Source organism: Callospermophilus lateralis, chromosome 7 (genome assembly GCF_048772815.1).
Source record: "Callospermophilus lateralis isolate mCalLat2 chromosome 7, mCalLat2.hap1, whole genome shotgun sequence".
In the NCBI taxonomy this organism is placed as follows: Eukaryota; Metazoa; Chordata; class Mammalia; order Rodentia; family Sciuridae; genus Callospermophilus; species Callospermophilus lateralis.
Window position 1 is genome coordinate 21,511,946 of NC_135311.1, and position 25,809 is coordinate 21,537,754.

Consider the following 25,809-nt stretch of genomic DNA (forward strand, 5'->3'; position numbering starts at 1 on the left):
ATTTTGTTTTTTTCTTCAGGTTTTATATTATTTAGAATATCTTTTCTCATCTTTTTATTTTTTTTGCATTTACCAGACTGAATCCAGGGGCACTTAACCACTGAGCAACATCCCCAGTGTTTTGCTTTTTTGTTGTTGTCGTTTTTTTGGTTTTTTGGGTTTTTTTTGAGACAGTGTTGGTTAGGGCCTCTATAAGTTGCTGAGGCTGGCTTTGAACTTGTGACCCTCCTGCCTTAACCTCCCAAGTTGCTGAGATTACAGGCATGTGCCATTGAACCTAGTTCTTTTCTCCATTTTTAATTATCCAAAGACAGGATAATAACGAGTCTTGGTCTTGTGATTAATGCTTAAATTTTTGAGGAATTTAAAGTAAGTTAAAATCCATTTATAGGTAACATCCAACAATTTGATGACAGATCTGATCTTTGCAAAGTTTTTAAAAAGTTGATTTAGAGAACAAAAATATTGTTTTATTAATTTAATTTCCTATTTTCTGATTTTGTTAGATTTTTGATTGCTTTAAAAAGTACTACAAGAGACAAAGTTTATTCAATTCCTCTTTGTTCTAAAGTCTCTTTTTGGTTTACTACTCTGCTTAAACTACTATTTTTAAAAATGGTATGTTTTTGTTGATACAAATATTTTAAAAATGTTTGATAGTCTGGGTATAATACTGTAAATCATGATTTTTTTTGTCTTAACATATTTTAGAGGTAACCAAATTGTCTTCCTAACTCATTAAGCAATGTAATAATATCACCTTCTATGTTGTTTGCAGTCATTTGAGATAGATAACGTGACCTATACCTCTATAGTTAATAAGGGGCAATCCTGCTTTATTCATCTTCCATCTCAAGACAAACTTAAGGTTGAAGATTTTGGTGTAGAGCAAAAGAAGTAGAAGGCAAGAAATAATTAAAATCAGAGCTGAAATTAATGAAATCAAAACAAAAGAAACAATTGAAAAAATTGACAAAACTAAAAGTTGGTTCTTTGAAAAAATAAATAAGATTGACAGATCCTTAGCCATGCTAAAGAAGAGAAGAAGAGAGAGAACTCAAATTACTAGCATACGAGATGAAAAAAATCAATATCACAACAGAGACTTCTGAAATACAGAAGATAATTAGAAATTATTTTGAATCTGTATACTCCAATAAAATAGAAGATAGTGAAGGCATCGATAAATTTCTTAAGTCATATGATCTTCCCACATTGAGTCAAGAGGATATAGACAACCTAAACAGACCAATATCAATTGAGGAAATAAAAGAAGCCATCAAAAGACTACCAACTAAGAAAAGCCCACACCAGATGGGTATACAGCAGAGTTTTACAAAACCTTTAAAGAAGAACTAATACCAATACTTTTCAAGCTATTGCAGGAAATAGAAAAAGAGGGAGAACTTCCAAATTCATTCTACAAGGCCAACATCACCCTGATTCCTAAAGCAGACAAAGACACTTCAAAGAAAGAAAACTACAGACCAATATCTCTAATGAACCTAGATGCAAAAATCCTCAATAAAATTCTGGTGAATCGGATACAAAAACATATCAAAAAAATAGTGCACCATGATCAAGTAGGATTCATCCCTAGGATGCAAGGTTGGTTCAATATATGGAAATCAATAAATGTTATTCACCACATCAATAGACTTAAAGATAAGAACCATATGATCATCTCGATAGATGCAGAAAAAGCATTCGACAAAGTACAGCATCCCTTCATGTTCAAAACTCTAAAAAAACTAGGGATAACAGGAACATACCTCAATATTGTAAAAGCTATCTATGCTAAACCTCAGGCTAGCATCATTCTGAACGGAGAAAAACTGAAGGCATTCCCTCTAAAATCTGGAACAAGACAGGGATGCCCTCTCTCACCACTTCTGTTCAACATAGTTCTCGAAACACTGGCCAGAGCAATTAGACAGATGAAAGAAATTAAAGGCATAAAAATAGGAAAAGAAGAACTTAAATTATCACTATTTGCAGATGACATGATTCTATACCTAGCAGACCCAAAAGGGTCTACAAAGAAACTATTAGAGCTAATAAATGAATTCAGCAAAGTGGCAGGATATAAAATCAACACGCATAAATCAAAGGCATTCTGTATATCAGTGACAAATCCTCTGAAATGGAAATGAGGACAACCACTCCATTCACAATATCCTCAAAAAAAATAAGATACTTGGGAATCAACCTAACAAAAGAGGTGAAAGACTTATACAATGAAAACTACAGAACCCTAAAGAGAAAAATAGAAGAAGATCTTAGAAGATGGAAAAATATACCCTGTTCATGGATAGGCAGAACTAACATCATCAAAATGGTGATATTACCAAAAGTTCTCTATAGGTTTAATGCAATGCCAAACAAAATCCCAACGGCATTTCTTGTAGAAATAGAGAAAGCAATCATGAAATTCATATGGAAAAATAAAAGACCCAGAATAGCAAAAATAACTCTAAGCAGGAAGTGTGAATCAGGCAATATAGCAATACCAGACTTCAAACTATACTACAGAGCAATAGTAACAAAAACAGCATGGTACTGGTACCAAAACAGGCGGGTGGACCGATGGTACAGAATAGAGGACACAGAAACCAATCCACAAATTACAACTATCTTATATTTGATAAAGGGGCTAAAAGCATGCAATGGAGGAAGGATAGCATCTTCAACAAATGGTGTTGGGAAAACTGGAAATCCATATGTAACAAAATGAAACTGAATTCCTTTCTCTCACCATGCACAAAAGTTAACTCAAAATGGATCAAGGAGCTTGATATCAAATCAGATACACGGCGTCTGATAGAAGAAAAAGTTGGCTACGATCTATATACTGTGGGGTCTGGCTCCAAATTCCTCAATAGGACACCCATAGCACAAGAGTTAATAACTAGAATCAACAAATGGGACTTACTCAAACTAAAAAGTTTTTTCTCAGCAAAAGAAACAATAAGAGAGATAAATAGGGAGCCTACATCCTGGGAACAAATCTTTACTCCTCACACTTCAGACAGAGCCCTAATATCCAGAGTATACAAAGAACTCAAAAAATTAAACAATAAGAAAACAAATAACCCAATCAACAAATGGGCCAAGGACCTGAACAGACACTTCTCAGAGGAGGACATACAATCAATCAACAAGTACATGAAAAAATGCTCACCATCTCTAGCAGTCAGAGAAATGCAAATCAAAACCACCCTAAGATACCATCTCACTCCAGTAAGATTGGCAGCCATTATGAAGTCAAACAACAATAAGTGCTGGCGAGGATGTGGGGAAAAGGGTACACTTGTACATTGCTGGTGGGACTGCAAATTGGTGTGACCAATTTGGAAAGCAGTATGGAGATTTCTTGGAAAGCTGGGAATGGAACCACCATTTGACCCAGATATTCCCCTTCTCAGTCTATTCCCTAGAGACCTAAAAAAAGCATACTACAGGGACACTGCTACATCGATGTTCATAGCAGCACAATTCACAATAGCAAGACTGTGAACCAACCTAGATGCCCTTCAATAGACAAATGGACAAAAAAAAATGTGGCATTTATAGACCATGGAGTATTACTCTGCATTAAAAAATGACAAACTCATAGAATTTGCAGGGAAATGGATGGCATTAGAGCAGATTATGCTAAGTGAAGCTAGCCAATCCCTAAAAAACAAATGCCAAATGTCTTCTTTGATATAAGGAGAGTAACTAAGAACAGAGTAGGGAGGAAGAGCATGAGAAGAAGATTAACATTAAACAGGAATGAGAGGTGGGAGGGAAAGGGAGAGAGAAGGGAAACTGCATGGAAATGGAAGGAGACCGTCATGGTTATACAAAATTACATACAAGAGGAAGTGAGGGGAAAGGGGAAAAAAACAAGGGGGAAAAATGAATTATAGTAGATGGGGTAGAGAGAGAAGATGGGAGGGGAGGGGAGGGGAGGGGAGGGGGGACAGTAGAGGATAGGAAAGGCAGCAGAATACAACAGTCACTAGTATGGCAATATGTAAATCAGTGGATGTGTAACCGATGTGATTCTGCAATCTGTATACGGGGTAAAAATGGGAGTTCATAACCCACTTGAATCAAAGTGTGAAATATGATATGTCAAGAACTATGTAATGTTTTGAACAACCAACAATAAAAATTTTAAAAAAAAGATTTGGTGTAGGATAGTATGACTATTTTTAAGGGGCTATCTCCATTGTACTGTTTGCACTGTGATTTAGTTAATAAAACATTTAAATATTTTTTCTTAATTACTATAATGACATTAATTCTTATAGACTGAGTTCAAGGTTTTTGAGGTACAACAGAACATACCTAAATTCTAAAGATGTTATGGAATATGGCACTAAACTTTCTACCCAGATGGAAATAAAGATTAACCCTGATTACACAGGAAGGACTTTAGCTGACAGGCACTATTTAGTACAGATCTGACAGGACTACTTTTACTAACAAGTTGGTTTGCTTTGGATAAAGATGATAGAACTAAAGAGATTATTTTTATTAGTTATAATCTATTATACAGACTGGACTGCTTTACTCTTATGTTTTATATTTTTCTGGTCTGAGTTAATCTTTCTAAAAAACCTTCTGTTACTTATAATTGGCTAAGAACAAGTCTGCTGACATTGACTCATAAACTGTTGCTTCTCCCCAACATAGGACCAATCAGATCAAAGGCCAAATCAGGACAAAGCTCCTGCAGCATGGAACCAACCTGCATGGCAAATAATCATCATGTATTCGGAGAAAATCTTTCCAAGACAAGAAGGAAAATCACATGAAGTCATTTTTCAAACCCCACCAAAAATAAATAACCACAAGGTTATGGAAAGAGTTCTTGCACAAACTAACACTAGTCTTTCCTCGAGGTGGAGCCAGTATTTCAGACGTTGTCTCCTAAGAAATAAGCAACTGGTTCCTTTCGCTCAAGTTCCTTGATGGGATCTTACACACAGATCCAACCAATAAACTGCCAGCCATGGACAGAGAGCCCAATTCCCTCAAGAATGAAGGATAAAATAAACAGAAAAGATTTGAGTGAGACCACCTTTGAAATAAAAGCAATTTCCTGATAACTGCTTTTCTTCATTCCATACCTCATCGTGATAAGGACAAGAAGAATCAAAAAAATTAAGACTGATATATTCTCTGGCTAAGGATAGCCTAGCTAAATTTATATATATATAAATATAGAGATAGATAGATAGATATAGATATACTCCCCCACCTGGCTCGTTTCTATAAACTATAACCATTTCTGAAGGACTGGTAGAGAAGTAATCTAGCTGCTTCTCTCACCAGTTTAATAAAACTGCATAAAATTCATTTTTCTTTTTTTCACCATATACTTATTTCTTATGTGAGTGGCTGCTGAATCCGGGTACCTGGAATGCAGGCAGGCTTCCTGGATTGACTGCCAGTAACACTAAATCAATGTAAACAATTTAAAATTTCAACATCTCTCAAAACCATACACTTTTTATCATTTTTCCCATGAACTTCCTGCCTGAGATACCATCAACTCTCCTCTGGCTACTGTGATTGCCTGCCTACTTTTAACTATTCTGCTTTAATATACTATTCTCCATACTGTAAGCCATATGATCTTTTTAAAATATAAATCTGACCAAGTCACCCCCTGCTAAAATTCTTTAGAACTTCCATTCCTCTTAGAATACAAAATTCCCTTGATAAAGATTTACAAGGTCAAAAACTGCCACGCACGCTTCTACTTCATAATTCCATAGCCTCAGCCTACATGACACTTTTCCTTTCACTTCATCTTAAACTCAAAATACTCCTTCCCAAAAAAGAACCTTTTGGCACTTGTTTCCTCTGCTTGATATAGTATTTCTTTCTTTCTCTGGATTTCAATTTAATCTTTATTTGTTCCTTTTAAATATTGGCAGTAGAGTGTATTTTGACATATTATACATACATGGAGTATAACTTCCCATTCTTGAGGTTGTACATGATGTGGAGTTACACTGGTGGTATATTCATATATAAACATAAGAATGTTAAGTCCAATTCATCCTGCTGTCTCCTATTCCCATCCTTCCTCCCTACCCTTTGTCTAATCCAATGAACTATTCTTTCCTCCCCCGACTTGTTGTGTATGAGCATCCACATATCAGAGAGAACATTCAACCTTTGGTTTGGGGGAATTGGTTTATTTCACTTAGCATGATAGTCTCCAGTTTCATCCATTTACCAGCAAAAAGTCATAAAGGCATTCTTTTTATGGCTGAGTAATATTCCATTGTGTATATACACCATATTTTCTTTATCCAGTCATTTGTTGAAGGGCATCTACATTGGTTCCATAGCTTAGCTACCGTGAACTGAGCTGCTATAAACATTGATGTGGCTAAACATTCTAGTTATACCGATTTTCAGTCCTTTTGGTATATACTTTCTTTTAAAAAGCCTCTCCTGACTTCTCTAACTACTTCAAATTCCTTTATTATGGGCCTCATTGCACTGTGAACCAATCTTTTGCCTTTAATATCACCATTGTGATATTACATCTGAATGGCTGATTGTATTTATGAGTGACTATTGGATAATTGTAGTTCCATGAAGGAAGGATATGAATCCATTTACTCCCCACTGTATACCTAGAGTACAGAAAAATTGTAACACAACAAATGCTTCCTTGATTAATAAATAACCTTATTTATCCTTCATAACTCCCTTATTAAATATGTACAGTTATTTGACCCATTTCATAGATGGGGAAAATAGAACAATCAGGAATTCAGGCAAATTATTCTAGGTCATACAGCTAAAAGATAAAGAGCTAGCTGGATACCAATCAAGGCATTCTTATCCTAAGAACCAAGGTATTGATTGGTCTACTGTTATTCATATATAACAAAATGCCAGGCCAGTACTTGTCTGTGTAGTAGTGAATCTTAGAGATTTACTATACCAAATTAATGCTTTAGAATTCATCCAACAAATAGGTATAAAGTGCTTACCAAGTGTCACTTGCTAAGCACTAGGATTACAGATTAAGTAGGACATAAGCCCACAGCCCTTACTGAAATAAACACCCACTCCACTATTTATTTAATGAACATATAAAATGTACCAGTCACTATACTAAGAGGGAGCCTAAAAGGTAAACAAAACCTTAAATAATTATATTGAAAATAAATTTATTTCATGTGTGAGAAGTGTTAAATAGAAAAAAATTCAGGGTGCTATAGAAATAGGCCATACGGAGACTTATACATAGTCTGGAGTGTCAAGAGAGGTTTTTGTAAATACAAACATTTAAGTTGACACTTGAAATATACATTAGCAAATTAAACACAATTAAAAAAACATTATTGTTATAAGAATTTGTACAAAAGCAATTCAGTGGAGAAAGAATTAGCATTTGGAAACAATGTTTCCCAAGAGATGGAAGGATTAAGAGTTGCAAAATCAGGTAATGCAACAAGTAAACACAAAATTAAATATCTGTAGTCATAAACAATATTGTCCCCTATACCAGGGGCAAGAAAACTATAGACTTGCATGACAAGTCCAGTTGGTGTCCCCTTTTTGTAGACCCTTAAGCTAAGAACAATTTTTACATGATTATTAAAAAGAAAAGGAAGAGGAGAGAATTAACACAGATCATACATAACCTACAAAGTCTAAAATCTTTACTAGTCCTTTATAGAAAAGTATGCCAGATTGGGTTTTTTAGCTCAGTGGTAGAGTGCTGGCCTAGCATTTGCAAGGCCCTGACTTTTATCCTTAGCATCACAAAAAGAAAATGTTTACCAACACATCCATGTTCCATACACTGAAATCAATTAAAATATAATGAAGCCTTGCCTTACAAATTTACTAAACACTATTCTACCCAAACACTAAATATGGGTATTGAATATATATCATGCCTATTTTTTCAGATTGATCTTTGCAGCATAATATTCCAATGTACTAAATTTACAGTTATATAATATGCATATTTTATTTAAATGTGCCACCAACACATATTTAAATAATATAAACACGTTGAACAAGACGGTTAACAAGATGTATAAAAACTGGTACAGATAAAATTGAAGCTTTAAAATCAAATATTATTTTTATATTTTAGCCAAAAACTTAATATAAAATAGTTACAGTGTAAGAGTATAAATCAGTGAATTCAATATTTTTTAGAAAAGTAAATGTTATATATTAATAGGAAAGGTGGTATATTTACCAAGATTTTTTTCAATTCTTCAAGTTCTACTTCTTTGTTATTTTTAAACTGAGTCATCTCTTCTAAAATAAGCAAAAGAATATAAATGTGTTAAAAACAGGATTAAAAGAATAGGAAAGTGGGGCTAAATAATAATGATGCTATCTGAAAGGGAAAAAAAAGATTAATGCAACTCAAGTACTATAAAACACAGAAGAAGCACAGATTCCAAATTAACTAACTAAAGTAATAATGAATAAATATTAATAGTAATGTTTTTATAAATTAATTCCACAGCTAAATGAGTCAAATGTTCACAAAGCAAAATGAACAATGTACCTACATAAAATATATTGTAAATGAAGTCAGAATGTACCTTTATCTTCAACTCATCAATACCTAGTTAAATCTACCTAACCTAAATCTTCACTCCAAACGTAAATGAAGTTATCTTTCCTCAAGCTAACTCTGATCTTGCACTTTGGATTTCACCATTCCCACCTCCTCTTAGACTTTATCTGCTCTATTACTAACATGTACCAACTCTATGTAGAGGAATCTTTTATTTTTCCTATTTCATCTAAAAACCCCATTTGAATATAAAACAAATAAAAATTAATCTTTCTGCCCTTCCAAGCTACCATCAGAGGGCTGGGCATGTAATTCAGTTGCAGAGTGCTTACCTAGTGTAAGCAAGGCACGGGATTCATTCCCCAGTATTGGGATTGGGGGGGGGGAGCGGGGGAGAAGGTATGCTTTACACTGTCAGATTTCTCATTTTGTTCCGCAAATTTTGTTAGCTACACATTTCTTTCTTAAATTTAAGCAAAACTAATGCCTATCTCCATGACATGAATAAAATTATGATCTCAAAGGTTAACATAACCATTTTATGATGTAACTTATCAGTTTTCATCATTATGAAGCTTGATAGTATTTGATACTATTTTCCCTTTATCAAGACCTTGCATTATTTATATTTCCTGTTTCCTCTCTAACTCCTCTTTTATTGTTGTTTTTTTCTTGTTAATAACCTTCCTTCCCTAGTGATGTCCAGTTGTCACCTAAACATGTACTGGATCTCAAATATTGTCTTTCCTCACAATTATGGGTTATTGATTATTAGAAATATAATAGAATTACTGAAAATTTATCAGACTCTATACATTTTTTAAAAACCACTTACAATAATTGCCCACAATCTTTAAGAAAAAGTCAACAGAATATGACATATCAATACATAATCTAAAAAAAAAAAAAGAAATCTGTAACATGCAAAGCCTATTTAAGCAAAAGTTTCATTTTAAGTTAAAGTATGTAATTTTTAAAAATCTAAGGACTGAAAACAATGCAATAGCATGTCTCTACACACTCTTTCATCTCAATCTAAAAAAATTTTAAAAAGACCTCACACACTCTCACACACACACAAACACACACACACACACACACACACGCACAACATTACTAAAACAAGACAGCCTACCATTAACAAACCAGAAAGCCAAAGAATCCTTGGGGGAAAATAACTTGCACTAATTCAATGAAAACTGAGTAGAACAACTGAACCAGGTTACCAGACCTCCTTCCTCAAAAAACAAAAAAGATAATTGTTGTCAAAGGAACACAGCAGTGCCCCAAATACCTCATGATCCCTAAGCAAGATAAACATCCCTTATACCAAAAGACAATCTACCATACCCACCTCTCCTTGTTGTACCTGTCTCTAGTTCCCAGAATCAGAAGAATCATTCTTATTATGTGTGGGTAAATATGAATTCTTACGTAATTCAATGAGTAAAAAGTCACATATCAAAAATCTGTGAATACGAGTAAAACTATGAAAGACAGTCTCCAAATTCAACTAAGAGAAACTACAACTCAAAGAGAAAGAATTAATAGAGCCATCAAAAGTAGATGTTTTGTTAAGTATAATATGTTCCAGAATACTATGGTGCTGAATAGGTTATCTAGTGCTCTCAGAATTTAACATTTGGCAACTGAGATTTTAAAACAGCAAAATAAACATAGTAAAAGATTCAATAAGTGGGGAAGAAGTTTAAAAAAAAAGTCCTCCAAAATTTAGGAAAAAGAACAAAGAAGGAGACGGTATAAAACAAAATATATATTAAAAAAAAACAACACAAAGGCTAGATCCAAAATTTCCAAACTCTATCCATCAAAACTTCTGAGAGAAAACATTAACACTTAGGAGAAGAAATAAAAGATGAAAAATTGTCAGAGCCAAAAATGACAAGCTATCCTCAGATTAAATAGCCCATCAGAAGAAACAGCAGAAGTATGATATTCCATTTTAAAACAATATTCTCTCATGCCTGGACTACTCAAATAGCCTCTAAGCCCATTTGTCTGCTTCTGCTTTTTTCCTCATTACCTGTACTCTTCACACACCACCAAATTTATCTGACATACAGAAGATACAGTGAGCTTTAAAAATAAAAAGTCAAAATCTCTTGATGATTTTCCTTCACTGTTGGAATAAAAATTCCTTTCCTTGAACCTACCTGATTTACCTCCCTGAGTTCATTTCATTCCTCTCCATATCAAGTTCTCCCTGGTACCCAAGTTTCACCCAGTATTTTAAATCTCAAGTTATTTTTTAGTCTCAGACAAAGGCCACCCCTGATCACCAAATCTAAATTAGGTCATATTACTCTAACATATTGCATTATTTTGTTTGTGGACATAGGGGAGAGGGAAAAATTCAAAAGTTATTTCAGAGTTAAAATCTCTCAAATTATATTATAAATTATATATTAAAAATTACAAACAGCAGCAAATAAAAAACCAACTAGATGTGAAGCCAAAAGGAGAAAGAAGAAATTCCAAGATTTCGGTTTTGAGAACTACACTACTACCCAAAGAAGGAAATAAGCTATATTGAGACCCTATGTGATTGTTAATGTTACTTTTCCAAACACAAAACTTTCTACACTCACCCCATCATCCTCTACAACTATCCAAAGACTCTTAAACGGTCTACTTTTAAAATCTACCTCTTCCATAAATCCTTTCTCAACTATGCAACCCAACATTGATTTTGGCTTCCTTTTGGCATCAGCATTTAAACAGCTCCGACAATAGAAATCTCTGAGCATTTACCCCAAATATAGAAACACGTAAAAAATACAAAGACATATTTTATACTGTTATAATATAAATATGTATTATTTTCATTATAAAACATAAGAACAATAGAATTTTTAATATTTTCTTCCCTTCCCCTAATATAATTCTTGCTAATCCTTCATTTTGGACACCACTGATCTAAATGTTTCCTATGTTCAAACTTTTTCTCATAATAATTAGAAATGTCACAAGGACATGGTATTTGACTTCCTCTATATGTTCCCACAACATATAGACAATACTAAAAAACACACAGTATTGTTTCATAATTCTAGAATTTCTTATTCAAACTTCTCATAATGCATTATTATAAGAAAATCACACTGTTCATTGAATTTGTAATATGACTAATATCAGCCACTTAATTTCAATACTGAGCTGACCTGTTACAAATAAATATCCATTAAAGATATTTTAAGAATAAAAATTATTCCTTAATCTACGACAAATGCTCTTTTTAGACATGAAAATTGTAGATAACATATAACATAGGATCAGGTTTTTATATAAAAAGTTCATAATCCAACATAAATGATTAAATTTTAAAATTCAGTTAAAATATACAGACATTTCTTACCAACCATTATTAAGGTCTATGAATCTTAGAATAAGGAAAATAGAATACAAACATCTCTTAGGCTATTTACATTTCCAGATATCAATGACCTAAATCATGAAAATGAATTGTCTTTCTTAAGATTTCAATTACCGGAATTGGGGCTGTAGCTCAGTGGTGGAGTGCTCACCTAGCAAACGTGAGGCACTGGGTTCAATCCTCAGCATCACATAAAAATAAATAAATAAAGATTTCATGTCTGTCTACAACTAAAAATGTTTAAAAATTTTTTAACTTCCTATATTCAATTATGTTTTCATAATTAGCCAATATTATCAAAATAAATGTTATATTCTCTAAATCTTACCCAGTTCATTTGATTTCTTCTGAAGCTCAATGGTAAGTTCTTTCAGGTGATCTTCATTTTTTCCCAATCTTGTAAGACATATTATTTTGCAATGTAAAATATTTTTATCAGAATACATCTAATATCTAAAACTAGTATAGTTTCTTAGAATAGATTCAACCAATCAATTAGTAAACATTTATTGAATATCTATATAACGTTTTAAAATATTATAAAAATATGACTATTATAAACATTATTGTACATTTATTAAATCTACACAAAACCTTAAGGTTATGATTATAATTTGTCTCTTAACTATTGATAATCAAATTAATCTATTTTAGAACTTTGAGACTGAACATAATTATTATTATACTAAATTCTGCCTAAGGAACAATCCAAATTGCAAAACATGTATAATTTTCTTGCTTTTGCAGACTTTCTGGTTTTTGCAAACTACAAAATTGAGATAATTGGAACAAATGAATCTAAGGTAACTCACAATTTTAAAATTTGAAAATTTCCTGGATAGGTTAATAAAGAATATGTAAGAATATGGAAAACTAGAAGAGCTAATTTTCTTCCTTTACTATGCATAATCAGTAAGATTACATTATGATGGTACATAAATGAGACAGTACACCATGTAGCTACTGAAAATGATATACAGTCCTTATTTATTATTCAAGAATTTGGATATTAATAAAATAACAGAATAAAATGGCAAGGTAAAACAGTATTTATGTAAACAATACACATAAAAGAAAAAGACACATACAAAAGAAATACTGGTAGGCCCAGGCTATGACTTGGGAGATAGATCTGTTCCTCTCCTGTACCCTCCCAAATTTTATTAACCCAAAGCTAATGAGACAGAAATATTTACCAGGTCTCATAACACAGCTTTATTTGAATACTTACTTAATATCAAGAAAAACAGTTAGTCTTAAACACTCAAGTTTTATACAAACTGCTATTCAGATGAAATGCAAATGAATATTTTACACATAGATAATCATATCCATTAATTTAATAAATATAGAGTACTACCTACTCTATCCAGAATAGTTACTAAGTTTATAAAGCAGATATAAGGTTATAGACCCCAGTGAAACAAACTTCCCAGCCCAGAAATTATTCCTATGAAGCTAATAATAATCCATAGTTTCAATAGATATGTTGTAACCAGTGTAACACCATTCTGTGCAATTAAAATGTGCCAATAAAAATAAATATGTTCTATTTCTATATCAGCACTTAAAAGTTTGTGGATAAAGCTTGACTCTATGGTAAAGAATGCATGGGAACTATCCTAAAGAATACCTGCTTTTAAATCTTTTCCTGAGATGGGATATCTGCCTATCAAATACAAAAAAAAAATATTCCTACTTTATACATTAAAAAAAAGACTTGGCTATAGTTGTTACAGGAATTACACAGCAGATGACAATGAACAGAAATGGTACTGAATATTAGAAGCAAATTGTTTTTATTCATTTAAAATAAAATAGTTCACCTTTGCTGTTCTGTTCTCAATAATTCCTCCAAGTTGCAGATAGTTGTTTTAAGATCAGTAATCACAACTAAATGGGCAGCTTTGGCTTTATTAAATTCTTCCATTTGAGCTTCTTTTTCTTCAGTGAGCTGACATATTTTTTTTGTTGCTATCTGTAAATCTTCCTCTGAAGCTTTCTGAGTACTCTAAAATAAGTACAAAACCAAAGCAATAATTCAAAGGCCTTAAGAAAAAAAAACTGACGTTATCAGATTCTAAGTTTGCTGCCTTTTTCGCTCTTAACTTCTTCCTATTCATTAACCCTTCCACTCCCCGTAGAATACCCACCCACTTTTTAAAATCACCATTGTTCAAATCCCACCTATAGCTCCAATTTCTCCATGGAATCTTCCAAACCAATCCAACCCACAGAGTTATTTCAATCCTTAGAACTATTATAGTAACTTATTACCCTAAATCACTGTTGGTATACCCAGCTTGATCCTGTATTTCACTTATATTTTTGATGAGTTTTTATCCATTGTCTCTGACTAAATTATAAGCATTTTGTAGACTGGTATTTCTCTTCTCTATTTGAAGCTCAGGGTTCTTGTACATAGTATTATACTCAATGAATATTTGTTCATTATTGATAATGTGAGATTTACTACACATAGTCAGTTTTTAAATCATACCACACTTATTTGCAAAGACATTTTAATATCTTCTAGTTCTGATGTCAAAAGGTCCTTCTTCTCATTTGATTCTTTTAAGCTTTCATTCTGTAATTCTAAAAAAGAAGGTTATAAAAAGGTAGTACTTAGTAGAAAATACATACCAAGAAAACTAATTGTTACTTGTAACAATTACTTTTTCCTCCATTAGACAACACAGTTCAAAATGGGAGAATTATGTGACTACAGACACACTAATTTTAATCAAACCTTTTTTGATCAAAGAACTCAAAGACTATTTTTAAACCTATTAAATATTTATAATTTACAATAACATCAAAACAGACATATAAGAGGAAGCAACTCGGGTAGGTGGATTAAGAGACTTCCCTTATTTGTATTTGTATCAGACAGCTTACATATATCATGCGCTGTTTCATTCATTATTAAGAATATGCTTTAGAAATAGAAAAGAAGGAAAGTTTTATCACTATTTTAGAGTATACAAGACTCAGTGAGGTTCAGCACCTCAACTCAAATATCTCAACTAACTATGGGAATAACTTGTACATTAGGTCATCAAGAAGATGGTGTGGGCCTTTGTTTTTTATTGCTGTTGATTTTTATCACAAAATGCTTGGTCAATTCCCTGTGGGAATTCATCAAAGATGAATATTTAAAGATTGTCAGTGCTAAATTTAGAAACTGGAAAAAACCTAAATATCCAAAAATAAATATATTAAATGATGATGGTACATAAATGGGATAGTATACCATGTAACTAGTAAAAGATAATACAGTCTTTATTTATTGATCAAGAATCTGGATACAGGGCTAGGTAGAGCACTTTCTAGCACATGTGAGGCATTGGGTTCAATCCTCAGCACCACATAAAAATAAATAAATAAAATAAAGGTATGTGTCCATCTATAACTAATTTTTTTTTATTTTGGAAAGAAATTAATAAAATAACTGAATAAAAGGGCAGTTTAAAATAGTATTTATGTAGGGGCTGGGACTGTAGCTCTGTGGTAAAGTGTTGCCTTGCATATGTTGAGGCACTGGGTTCAATCCTCAGCACCACATAAAAATAAAGATACTGTATATTTATCTATTATTAAATAGTTTTTAAAAATAGTATTTATGTAAACAATGCATATAAAAGGAAAAGATACATACTAAAATATTAAAAGCAACTCATGGCCTAATGGTGAAATTATTATTTTATTTTCATGATTGTCTATATTCATTTTTAGCTTTTTGTTTGTTCGTTATCAGGGACTGAAACCAGGGGCACTTAACCACTAAGCCATATGCCCAGCCCTTTAATTTTTTATTTCGAGACAGAGTCTCACTAAGTTATCTAAGGCCTCACTGAGTTGTCATTTTTAGTTTTCTATTATAAATATCGACTATTACATTCCTTCATTTGAATATTAAGTTATGAAAAAAGCTTTTGGCCCCACTTAATGGCTAATGTTTATTAAATTCTAAGTCTCAGGTACTAGTATATATGTGTTTTATATGTATGCATTATTTTTTGGTACTAGATATTGAACTAGAGCCTTGTGCATGCTAGGCAAGCATCTCCCATTCTTTTTTCCACCTTAATTTTGTATGTGTGTGTGTGTGCTGTGGATTGAACCAAGAGACTTGTGCATGTGAGGCAAGTACTCTACCAACTGAGCTATATCCCCAGCCCTTCCACTTTAAAATTTTGAGACAAGATCTCACTGAATTGCTCACAGGCTGACCTAGAACTTTTATAACTCTTCTGCCTCAGCCTTCCAAGGAGCTGGGATTTCAAGCATATGCCACATATCCAACAGGTGCATCATTTTTATACCTCATATACACTCTAGGAGAGGAAAGAAGTTCATCATCTTCTTTGGATTCAAGTTATATTACATCTTCTTATTCTAGCTACCTGGCCTTGATCATGACTGAATCAGTTTGACTCTAATTTTCCCTGGAAAATTAGAATCATAAATATTATTCATATCTTGAATGCTTCAAGATAATACAACTTAAAATCCTTAACTACAGTATATAGTATATAATCAATAAAGGCTAACAACTATTATGATGATGAAAATGGTGATATATACAAGAAAACTGACTTTAATATTCATGGTATTTATAATACAATTAGCCAGGTAGACAAACAATTGCAAGTACTGATGGGTATATGCAGAGGACACTTAAGCAAAATAGATCACAGGGGTAGAGGTTAAGGGAGGCAGGGATAAAGAGGGAAAGTTCAGGGAAGGCTTCTAGAAAATGAGAGTTGAGTTGAAATATTTTAAAGAAATTAAGAATTGGTAATAATAATAGGAGTTAGCTTGGTGTGGTGATAACACACCTGTAATCCCAGTGGCTCAGGAGGCTGAGGCAAGAGGACTTTGAGTTCAAAGATAGTCTCAGCAAAAAGTGAGGCACTAAACAACTCAGTGAGACCTTGTCTCTAAATAAAATACAATACAAAATAGGGCTGGAGATGTGGGTCAGTGGTCAAGTGCCCCTGAGTTCATTCCCCAGTTACCCACCCACCCCCTGACCCCCGCCAAAAAAAAAAAAAAAAAGAATAACAGGAGTTAGAAGAAAAAAGAAATTATAAAGAGGTAAAGTGTGCAAAGGCAAAAATAGAAGAGACTGGATAATACATTCTGGAGTCTAAATGAAATGTATTTCAGTTATATGTCTTAAAGTATAAGGGGTCTAAATTGTATACATGTATTGAATTATCACACTGGACTCCACAAATATATGCAATTATTACATGTTAATTTTAAAAGTGATAAAGGATAAGGGAGGAGTCATCACAGTTATGATTAGAAAGATAATAAAATTATAATAGGATTTATATGACTTGCTTAGAATCTTTTGCTTTATAAGCCACAAGGACCATGCAAAACAATTAAGGATGTTAAATAACAGAATGATGCCTCAGGTTTTATTTTTTTTTAAGTTCCATTCTGGAGGGAAAATGCATAGAATGAAAAGGTCACTGGTCTTATTCTGAGTATAAAAAACATAAGAAAAGTACATCTGGAGAGAGGGCAATAATGACTAACAACTGTGGTGTTCATTATGACTATAAGACTATCACCAGACTATATGAAATAAATACTAATGATAGACATTATGATCTACAAGACTACATCATAATCACAAAACCAGCCTTTAGGCACACATGGGAATTAAAAATGATTTTCCAAGCCAAAACTTAAATTTGAAGTGCTCCTCAGTTCCCCTAGGATGCCAAAAGATTCAAATGCAAGTTTTCCCTATAAAAACATTCTTAAGTTCTAGTCCAAAAGATAAAATTACATCTTCTGGATCCACAGATGAAGTTATACCACCTCATGATCCAAAAACACAAGGGAAGCAAAGCACCAAGAGCAGAATCTGGTATAGTATAAAAGCCATCTTGGAGTTACAAAGAGTTCAGATGTCAAAATTACTAGCTATGGAATAAAAAATAAGTATTTTTACATTCTTTAAAAATGAAAAGGAAGTTATCAATAAACTAAATAAAATGTCTACAAATGATATGTTAAACTGAAACTAAAAACTGCACTGTTGGCTGTTTACACCTCTAAGAAGGAGTAAAAATTCAGGATTAAGTACTAAGAATATTAAAGGCATAACACTCCTGACAAAGTAATAAGATTGTACCAGATCAAAAGCAAACAGAAAGGGCTGGGGATGTAGTTAAGTGATACAATGCTTTCCTAGCACTGGGTTCAATCCCTAGCACCACAAAAAAAAAAAAAAAAAGCCTGCTTTTTATACTGAGGACATATGCGATCCTGGCAAAGTTGAAATCTGACTTAAAATTATGATAATATAAAGAAAAGAAATATTAAAAGTAAAAAAAATTCTGTACAATAATCTGAGAAACTCAGTGTAAGAGGCAAAAGCAAATTAGAGGCAGATTTGTAGGCCAGATTGCTATCAAATGAGTTGTTCAGGGAATCCCAAGTTTTGAAACTAACTTAAGGTGGTCCCAAATGAACACAGATACCAAGTAGATGGCATAAGTAAAGGCAAATCCTCCCAGGAGAAGTTATCTACATATTAGACATACCTTAAAGTATTCTTACAAATAGTTCTTCAGGTTAAAAAACAATGCGCATAAAATCAAAGAGAACAAGGCTTATAAGTAAACAGTCCAGACTAAAAACTATCAGAGAAACAAAATACAGGATGAGGACCATAGACATTTAAGATAAAGAATTATCAAAATGAAACTATAAAACAGTGATACTTAGTATATTTAAAGATATTTTGAAAATCCTGAAAAATATAAAACTATATAAAGTAGAATAGTAGCATTGAAAAGAATAACATCTCAGTAACTAAACATCTCAGTAACTAAAAATTAAAGAGAGTTTCATAATGGGTTAAAAACAAATAAGATCAACAACTTGATCTTGGACTTTCAGCCCTCCAGAACCTTGAGAATAAATTCTGTTGTCTATTAAAAAAAAAAAAAAAAAACAAATAAGAGAATTAGTGAATCATGAGATAAATCAGCAGACTTTAGCCAAAATAAGACACAGAAAGACAAGCTATTAAAAAAAAATGAAGATTGGCACAGCTGATGAAGTCAGAAAATTAACAGTTGTTTTACTCATTTTTTAATTTTTTTTTTTACTCAGAAAAAGTGAGAAATAGAATGCGTACAACATCTGAAGGGATTACCAAATATTTTTAGGAAGCAATAATAAAGGATACTAATTTATACTTTCAAGGAGCCATAAAACAAAACTAAACTATACCTTAAAATATATTATTATAACTACTAGAAAATCAAAGATAAATAAATAGCTGAAAAGCTGCAAGAGAGGGAAAAAAAATACCTTATCCTAAAAGACTGAAGAGTTAGGGTAACAATTGTTTGAACAACAACAAAAAAAATATACAATAACCAAAATAAAAAGCTCCGTGGACAGGCTCAGTGACAAAAAAAGAAAACAAGAGGGGACAAAGGAAAGAATCAGTGAACTAGAAGACAGGACAATAAAAACTAGCAACTTAGGAGGCTAAGGCAGAAGGTTACAAGCTTGAGGCCCCTCAACAATTTAGTGAAGAGCTGGGGATGTGGCTCAAGCGGTAGCGCGCTCAACTGGCATGCGTGCGGCCCGGGTTTGATCCTCAGCACCACATACAAACAAAGATGTTGTGTCCCCCAAAAACTAAAAAATAAGTATTAAAAATTCTCTCTCTCTCTCTCACTCTCTCTTTAAAAAAAAAAAAAAAAAATTTAGTGAAGTCCTAAGCAACTTAATAAGACCCTGTCTCAAAATAAAAAATAAGCAGGACTGAGGATTTAGCTCAGTTGTAAAGCACCCCTAGGTTCAATCCCCTGTACCATTAAAAAAAAAAATTAGCAAATCTGAACAACAGAGAGCAGATAGAATGAAAAATAAATTAGAGGGTTGGGGCTGTAGCTCAGTGGTAGAGCACCTGCCTCACATGTGTGAGCCACTGGGTTTGATCCTCAGCACCACATAAAAATAAAGACATCGTGTCCATCTACAACTAAAAAATATTAAAAATAAATTAGCAGAGTTTTAGGGATCTGAGGGAATATAAAAAACAACAAAATATCTAACTTTTCATGTCATCAAGAATTCCTGAAGGACAAGAGAAAGAAGGCAAGGCTAAAAAATATTCAAAGAAATAACAGCTGAAAATTCCCCCAAATTTGGAAAATACATAAGATGCAAGAATCTTAGCAAATCTGAGAGTAAGGTCAAAGAAATACAACAATACACATATTTAAAATTCTGAAAACTAAAGGCAAAGAATCTTAAAAGAGGCCAGTGATGAAGACCTCACACACAGGGAGAAAACAATTAGATAACAATGAATTTCTTATCAGAATCATGGAAATCAGAAGGATGTAGCAGAGTATGGGTGTTTCCTGGTACATTGTATTTTTTTTTTGGTCATTGGGATTGATCTAAATATAATTTAACAAAGATCTACATCCCCTAATCCTTAATTTTTTTTTAACACAGGGTCTTGCTGAGTTGCCAAGGCTGGTCTTGAACTTGCAATCCTCCTGCCTCAGTCAACAAGGTAGCTGGCATTGCACCTGGCCACAATATGTTTTAAATGACGAAAAAAAAAATCTACTTTTTTTTTTTTTTTGGTACTGTGGATTGAACTCAGGGAGAATTAATCACTGAGCCACATCCCCAGCCTTTCTGTATTTTATATAGAGACAGGGTCTCACTGAGTTGCTTAGTGCCTTGCCATTGCTGAGGCTGGCTTTGAAGTCTCAGCCTCCCGAGCTCCTGGGATTACAAGTGTGCGTTACTGCGCCCAGCTGAAAGAAATACCTATCAACCAGAAAGAATCCTATTTAAAGAAAAGAAAAAAAAATTACAACATTCCCAGATAAAGGAAAATGAACTGGATTTGCAAGCAGACGTCCCTAAACAATAACTACAATAAGTCCCCTAATAAAGAAACAGTGAAAAGACAATTGTGAACATCAGAAAAGAAAGAACATGATAAACAAAAATACAGGTAAATACTGAAGGTTTTCCTTCACTTCTTGAGTTTTCTAAGTTATGTACTATACTGAAAGCAAAAAAAATTATAATACTGTATGATGTGGTTCTAAATGTGTATAAAGGAAATATTGAAAATAATTCTAGATGTAAAACAATGAGTAAAGATCTCTGTACTTAAACTTGAAAAATAATGATGTCAGTAGATTGTGTTGTTATCACTACCAAGAGCAGCCACTTTTAAAAGTCTGTAGAGAGGGGCTGGGGTTGTGGCTCAGTGATAGAGTGCTCATCTAGAGGCACTGGGTTTGATTCTCAGCTCCACATAAAAACAAATGAATAAAAACAAAGGCATTATGTCCACCTACAACTAAAAAAAATATATTTTTTAAAAAGTCTGTATAGAGACACACAAGAAAAAAAAAACTTAAGTACAAACAGGATTCTAAAAAAAGAAAAAAATTCAAGTAGCCCTCAGGAAGATTGAAAAGAAAAAAATAGAAAAATAAAAATAAGAGGGAAAAAGAACAGACTTAAGCCTTTATACACCAGTAATTACATTAAATGTAAATGATATACATGTAAAAATTAAAATAAAGAGCTAAGCATACTGGGTTTTTAAAAAGCAACTGAACTATATGCTAGCTACTAAAATCTTATTTCATATATAATAACATAGATAGTTTGAAAGTAAAATGTTGGAAAAAGATAAAACGTATAACTATTAGTCAAAGGAAAGCAAGAATGACAACATTAAATCAAGTAACATACATAACAGACATCAAAGCAAGAAATTACTAGAAAAAGAGATTATATAATGATAAAAGGTCCATAATCAAAAACACATAGCAATCTTAGTATAAGTATACACAAATAAAAAAGCTGCAAAACAAAACATGAACTGTTACAACTGAAAAAGACACACAAATCCACATTATATTTGGAGACTTCAACATTCCTCTATATATAAACTACAGAAAAATTAAGACAATTGGCTGGGATTGTAATGGCTCAGTGGTAAAGTGGGACCGGGTTCAATCCTCAGCACCACATAAAAATAAAGACATTGTGTTGTGTCTATCTACACCTAAAAAATAAATATTAAAAAATATATATTTTAAAAAAAGAAATTAAGACGAAAAAAATCAAGATTAAAGAAGGACTCAACACCAAAGAATAAAAAACTCAAAAATGATGATGTTCTATTCCCTAGAATATGTGAAAATGTTACCTTACACACAAAAGAGTCTTTGCAGTTATGAATAAGGATCTTAAGATATGAAGATTATACTGTTTTATCCAGACAGACTCAACATAATCACAAAGGACCTCCTAAAAGAATGGCAGGAAACTCCAAATTACATTAGAAAATGTGACAATAGAAGCACAAGTTGAATAATCTGAGGAAGGCAACACAAGCCAAGAAATACATGTGATCTCTAAAAGCTGAAAAAGACAAGGAACATATTTTCTCTTGAGAGTCTCCAGAAAGAATAGACATACCAAACTTCAAGGTGAAGTTAGTCCAAAAAATTCATTTTGAGCTTCTGATTCTCCAGAACTATATAATAAATTTGTGTTGTTTTCAGCCACTAAGTTTATGGTAGTTTGTTATACAACCATCAAACAACAGGATCTAATCAACAGCAGCAGAATACACATTTTTTTCAAGTGCCCAAAGAAAATATAACAACATACATAATCAATCAAACCCACAGGAGGGTCATAAAAGAATTTTTAACAAATGTAAAAGAACTGAAGTTATACAGAATATGGTTACAATGGAATCAAACTAGAAATCAATAACAAAGATAATAGAAAATCTCTAATGGCATAGAAACTAAACAATACACTTCTAAATAATCTACTGTATGTCAATGAGGAAGTCTAAAGTTTTAAAAAATACATTTTTAAAAAGTGAAAATGAAAATACAATATATCAAAATTTGTAAGATATAGCTAAGCTTTGCTGAGACACTATATTAATAGAATCAGAATAGTTTCATAAATAAATGCATGTATTCTAAAAAAAAAGAAAGAAAACTTTAAATCAATAATCTAAGCTCCCACACCTAAGAAATTTAGAAAATAAGAGCAAAATGAATCAAAAGCAAGCAAAAGGAAGGAAATAATAAACACAGGGCTGGGGCAATATCTCTATAATCCCCACAGCTCAGGAGGCTGAGGCAGGAGGATGGCAAGTTCAAAGCAAGCCTCAGCAACTTAGCAAGACCCTAAGCAACTTAGCAAGACTACCTCAAAATTAAAAATTTAAAAAAAAATTAAAAAGTAGGCTGGGAATGTGGCTCAGTGGTTAAGTATACCTGGGGTTCAACCCCTGTTACCAAAATTAAATAAACAAATGAACAAACATAAGAAATAAAACATAAGAAATTGAACATAAAAACAAAAGAAATAAAAGAAGGAGTTATTAGAAAAAAAAACAAATTGGCAAACCTTTAGGAAGAATCAAAAAGAGAGAAACACAAATTACCAATATCAGAACTAAAATAGTAAATATATCACTACAAACCAAACAGGTATCAATAGGAAAATAAAATAATACCATAAACAATTCTATAAAATAAATTTAATAGAGGGGTGGTAAGAGGAAGGATGAGGCTACGGGGATGGGAAGGACAATAGAATGAGATAGACATTATTACCCTATATACATGTATGATTACACTACTGGAGGGACTCTGCACCATGTACAACCAGAGGAATGAGAAGTTGTGCTCCATTTCTGTACAATATGTCAAAATGCATTCTACTGTAAAATTAATTTAAAATAAATAAACCTGACAAATTACAATAGACAAATTCCTCAAAAAGATGATAATTAAATATAAAGCATAAAATTTTAAAAGCTTTATAACTATTAATGCAAATTATTGAATTTATAATTATAAATTTTCCAAAAAAGAAATATCTACGCCAGACGGTTATATGAAGAATTATTCCAAAATGTGTAAAGAATTAACATGAATTTTGTAAGAATTAACACCAATTTTATACAATCTCTTTAAGAAAACAGAAGAGGAAATATTTGCCAATTTATTTTATGAAGTTAGTATTACCCTGATACCAAAACCAGACATAAAAGTACAAAAACAGTAAACTATAGACTAAAATCCTTCATTAATATAAATGTAAAAATTCTTACTAGAATGTTAGCTTATCAAATTCCACACATATATAAAAACAATTTTATACCATGACAAAATGGGGTTTGCTCCAAAGACACAAGATTGGTTTAGTATTCAAAAACGTAATAGACCGAACTAACAGACTAAAAAAGAAAAATTCATTAGAATATCTATCAATTCAGAAAAAGCACGGGATAAAATTCAACACCAATTCACAATAAAAAAATTTTAATAAGTGAGGAACACACTTGTCACACACTTGTTGTCAGCCTTTTGTCACTATAATGAAATATCTGGGATAATTAACTTAAAAAGAGAAAAGGTACTGGATACAGTAGTCCAAAATTGGTCAGACCCACAGCTTGGGCATACTGGATGGCAACAGTAGGAAGTGCCTGATGGAGCAAACTGCTCACCTCATGGCCAGGAAGCAAGAGGCAAAGAAGAGGAGGCTGGGGTCCCCTCAATGAACTAAAGATCTCTCAATAGGCTCTTCCTCCTAAATGTCTCACCATCTCTCTCAATAGCACCGCACTTGTGACAAAGCCTTTAATACACAGAGTTTAGTGAATACTCAACATCCAAACTATAGCACCAGAAGCACCAATTTGACAAACAGTTTTACCAAAAAAATAAAAATAAAGCTACAGCTAGCCTTGTAATTAATGGAGGAAACCTAAATGCTTTTTCCCTAAGATATCAAGAGACAAGACAAGGATGTTGACTTTCAGAATTCTTATTCAAAATAGTGTGGGAAGTTCTAGCCATTGCAATAAGGTAAGAAAATAAAGAAAAGTGGGGGGCAGGGTAAGGGATTAAGCAATTTATTTCCACATGACATGACGATCCACATAAAATATCCCAGAGAATTAAAAAAATTCTAGAATGAATAGAGTTTTAGCAAGGTTAAAGGATAAATATAAACACACCAAAATCAATTGCTTTTCTATATACTAAAATATGAACATAAGAAAAACAAAATTAAGAGCATAATACTAATATTAATTCAAAAAATTAAATAATTAGGTATACACCTGACAAGTATAGAACTGTTTTGAAAACCACAAAATTATCATTAATGAAATCAAATAAGACGAAAATAGAGAAATACCATGCTCTTAGATTTGATGACAGAGCAAAAAAGATCAATTCTTTCTGCACTGATATACAGCTTTAACATAATTCCTATGAAAATTCTACAAAGGATTTTTGTAGAAATAGACTAGTTTATTCTAAAATTTACATGACTGGGCACACACCCTAGAATACATAACACCGTCTTCATGAAGAATAACAAAGTGGGAGAAATTTTTATCTGATATTAAGGTTTCCTATACAGCTACAGTAATTAAGACAATGCACATGCCTGTAATCCCAGCAACTTTGGAGGCTGAGGCAGAAAGATCAGCAACTTAACAAGACCCTGATTCAAAATAAAAAGAGCTGAGAACATAACTCAGTAGTAGAGCATGGCCAGAAAATGTCTAGCATGAGCGAAGCCCTGGGTTCAATCCCTAATACTAGAGAAAAAGATACTTTTGTGTGTGTGGAGAAAATATAGGAAAAAATTCTTCAGTTTTAGAGCTAGACAAAGAGTTCTTACACTAAAGGAACAGTTTATAAAAACATTAGCTGTTAAATAAAATTTTTAAGTTTGCTTTACAAAAGATGTTGTTGAGTGGAAAAAAGGCAGGCTG

General features: G+C 32.5%; 1 protein-coding gene across 2 annotated transcripts in view; it reads right to left on the reverse strand.

Annotated features, from left to right (window-relative positions):
- Positions 1–25,809, reverse strand: part of Sycp1 (synaptonemal complex protein 1) — a 118,798-nt gene that overhangs the window by 71,406 nt on the left and 21,583 nt on the right. For both annotated transcript variants that reach the window (XM_076861913.1, XM_076861912.1), the window contains exons 12-15: positions 14,458–14,552; positions 13,784–13,968; positions 12,286–12,353; positions 8,234–8,295 (exon numbers count right to left, since the gene is read on the reverse strand). In XM_076861913.1, coding sequence (XP_076718028.1) covers positions 8,234–8,295; positions 12,286–12,353; positions 13,784–13,968; positions 14,458–14,552 — 410 coding nt within the window. The remainder of the gene's footprint in view (positions 1–8,233; positions 8,296–12,285; positions 12,354–13,783; positions 13,969–14,457; positions 14,553–25,809) is intronic.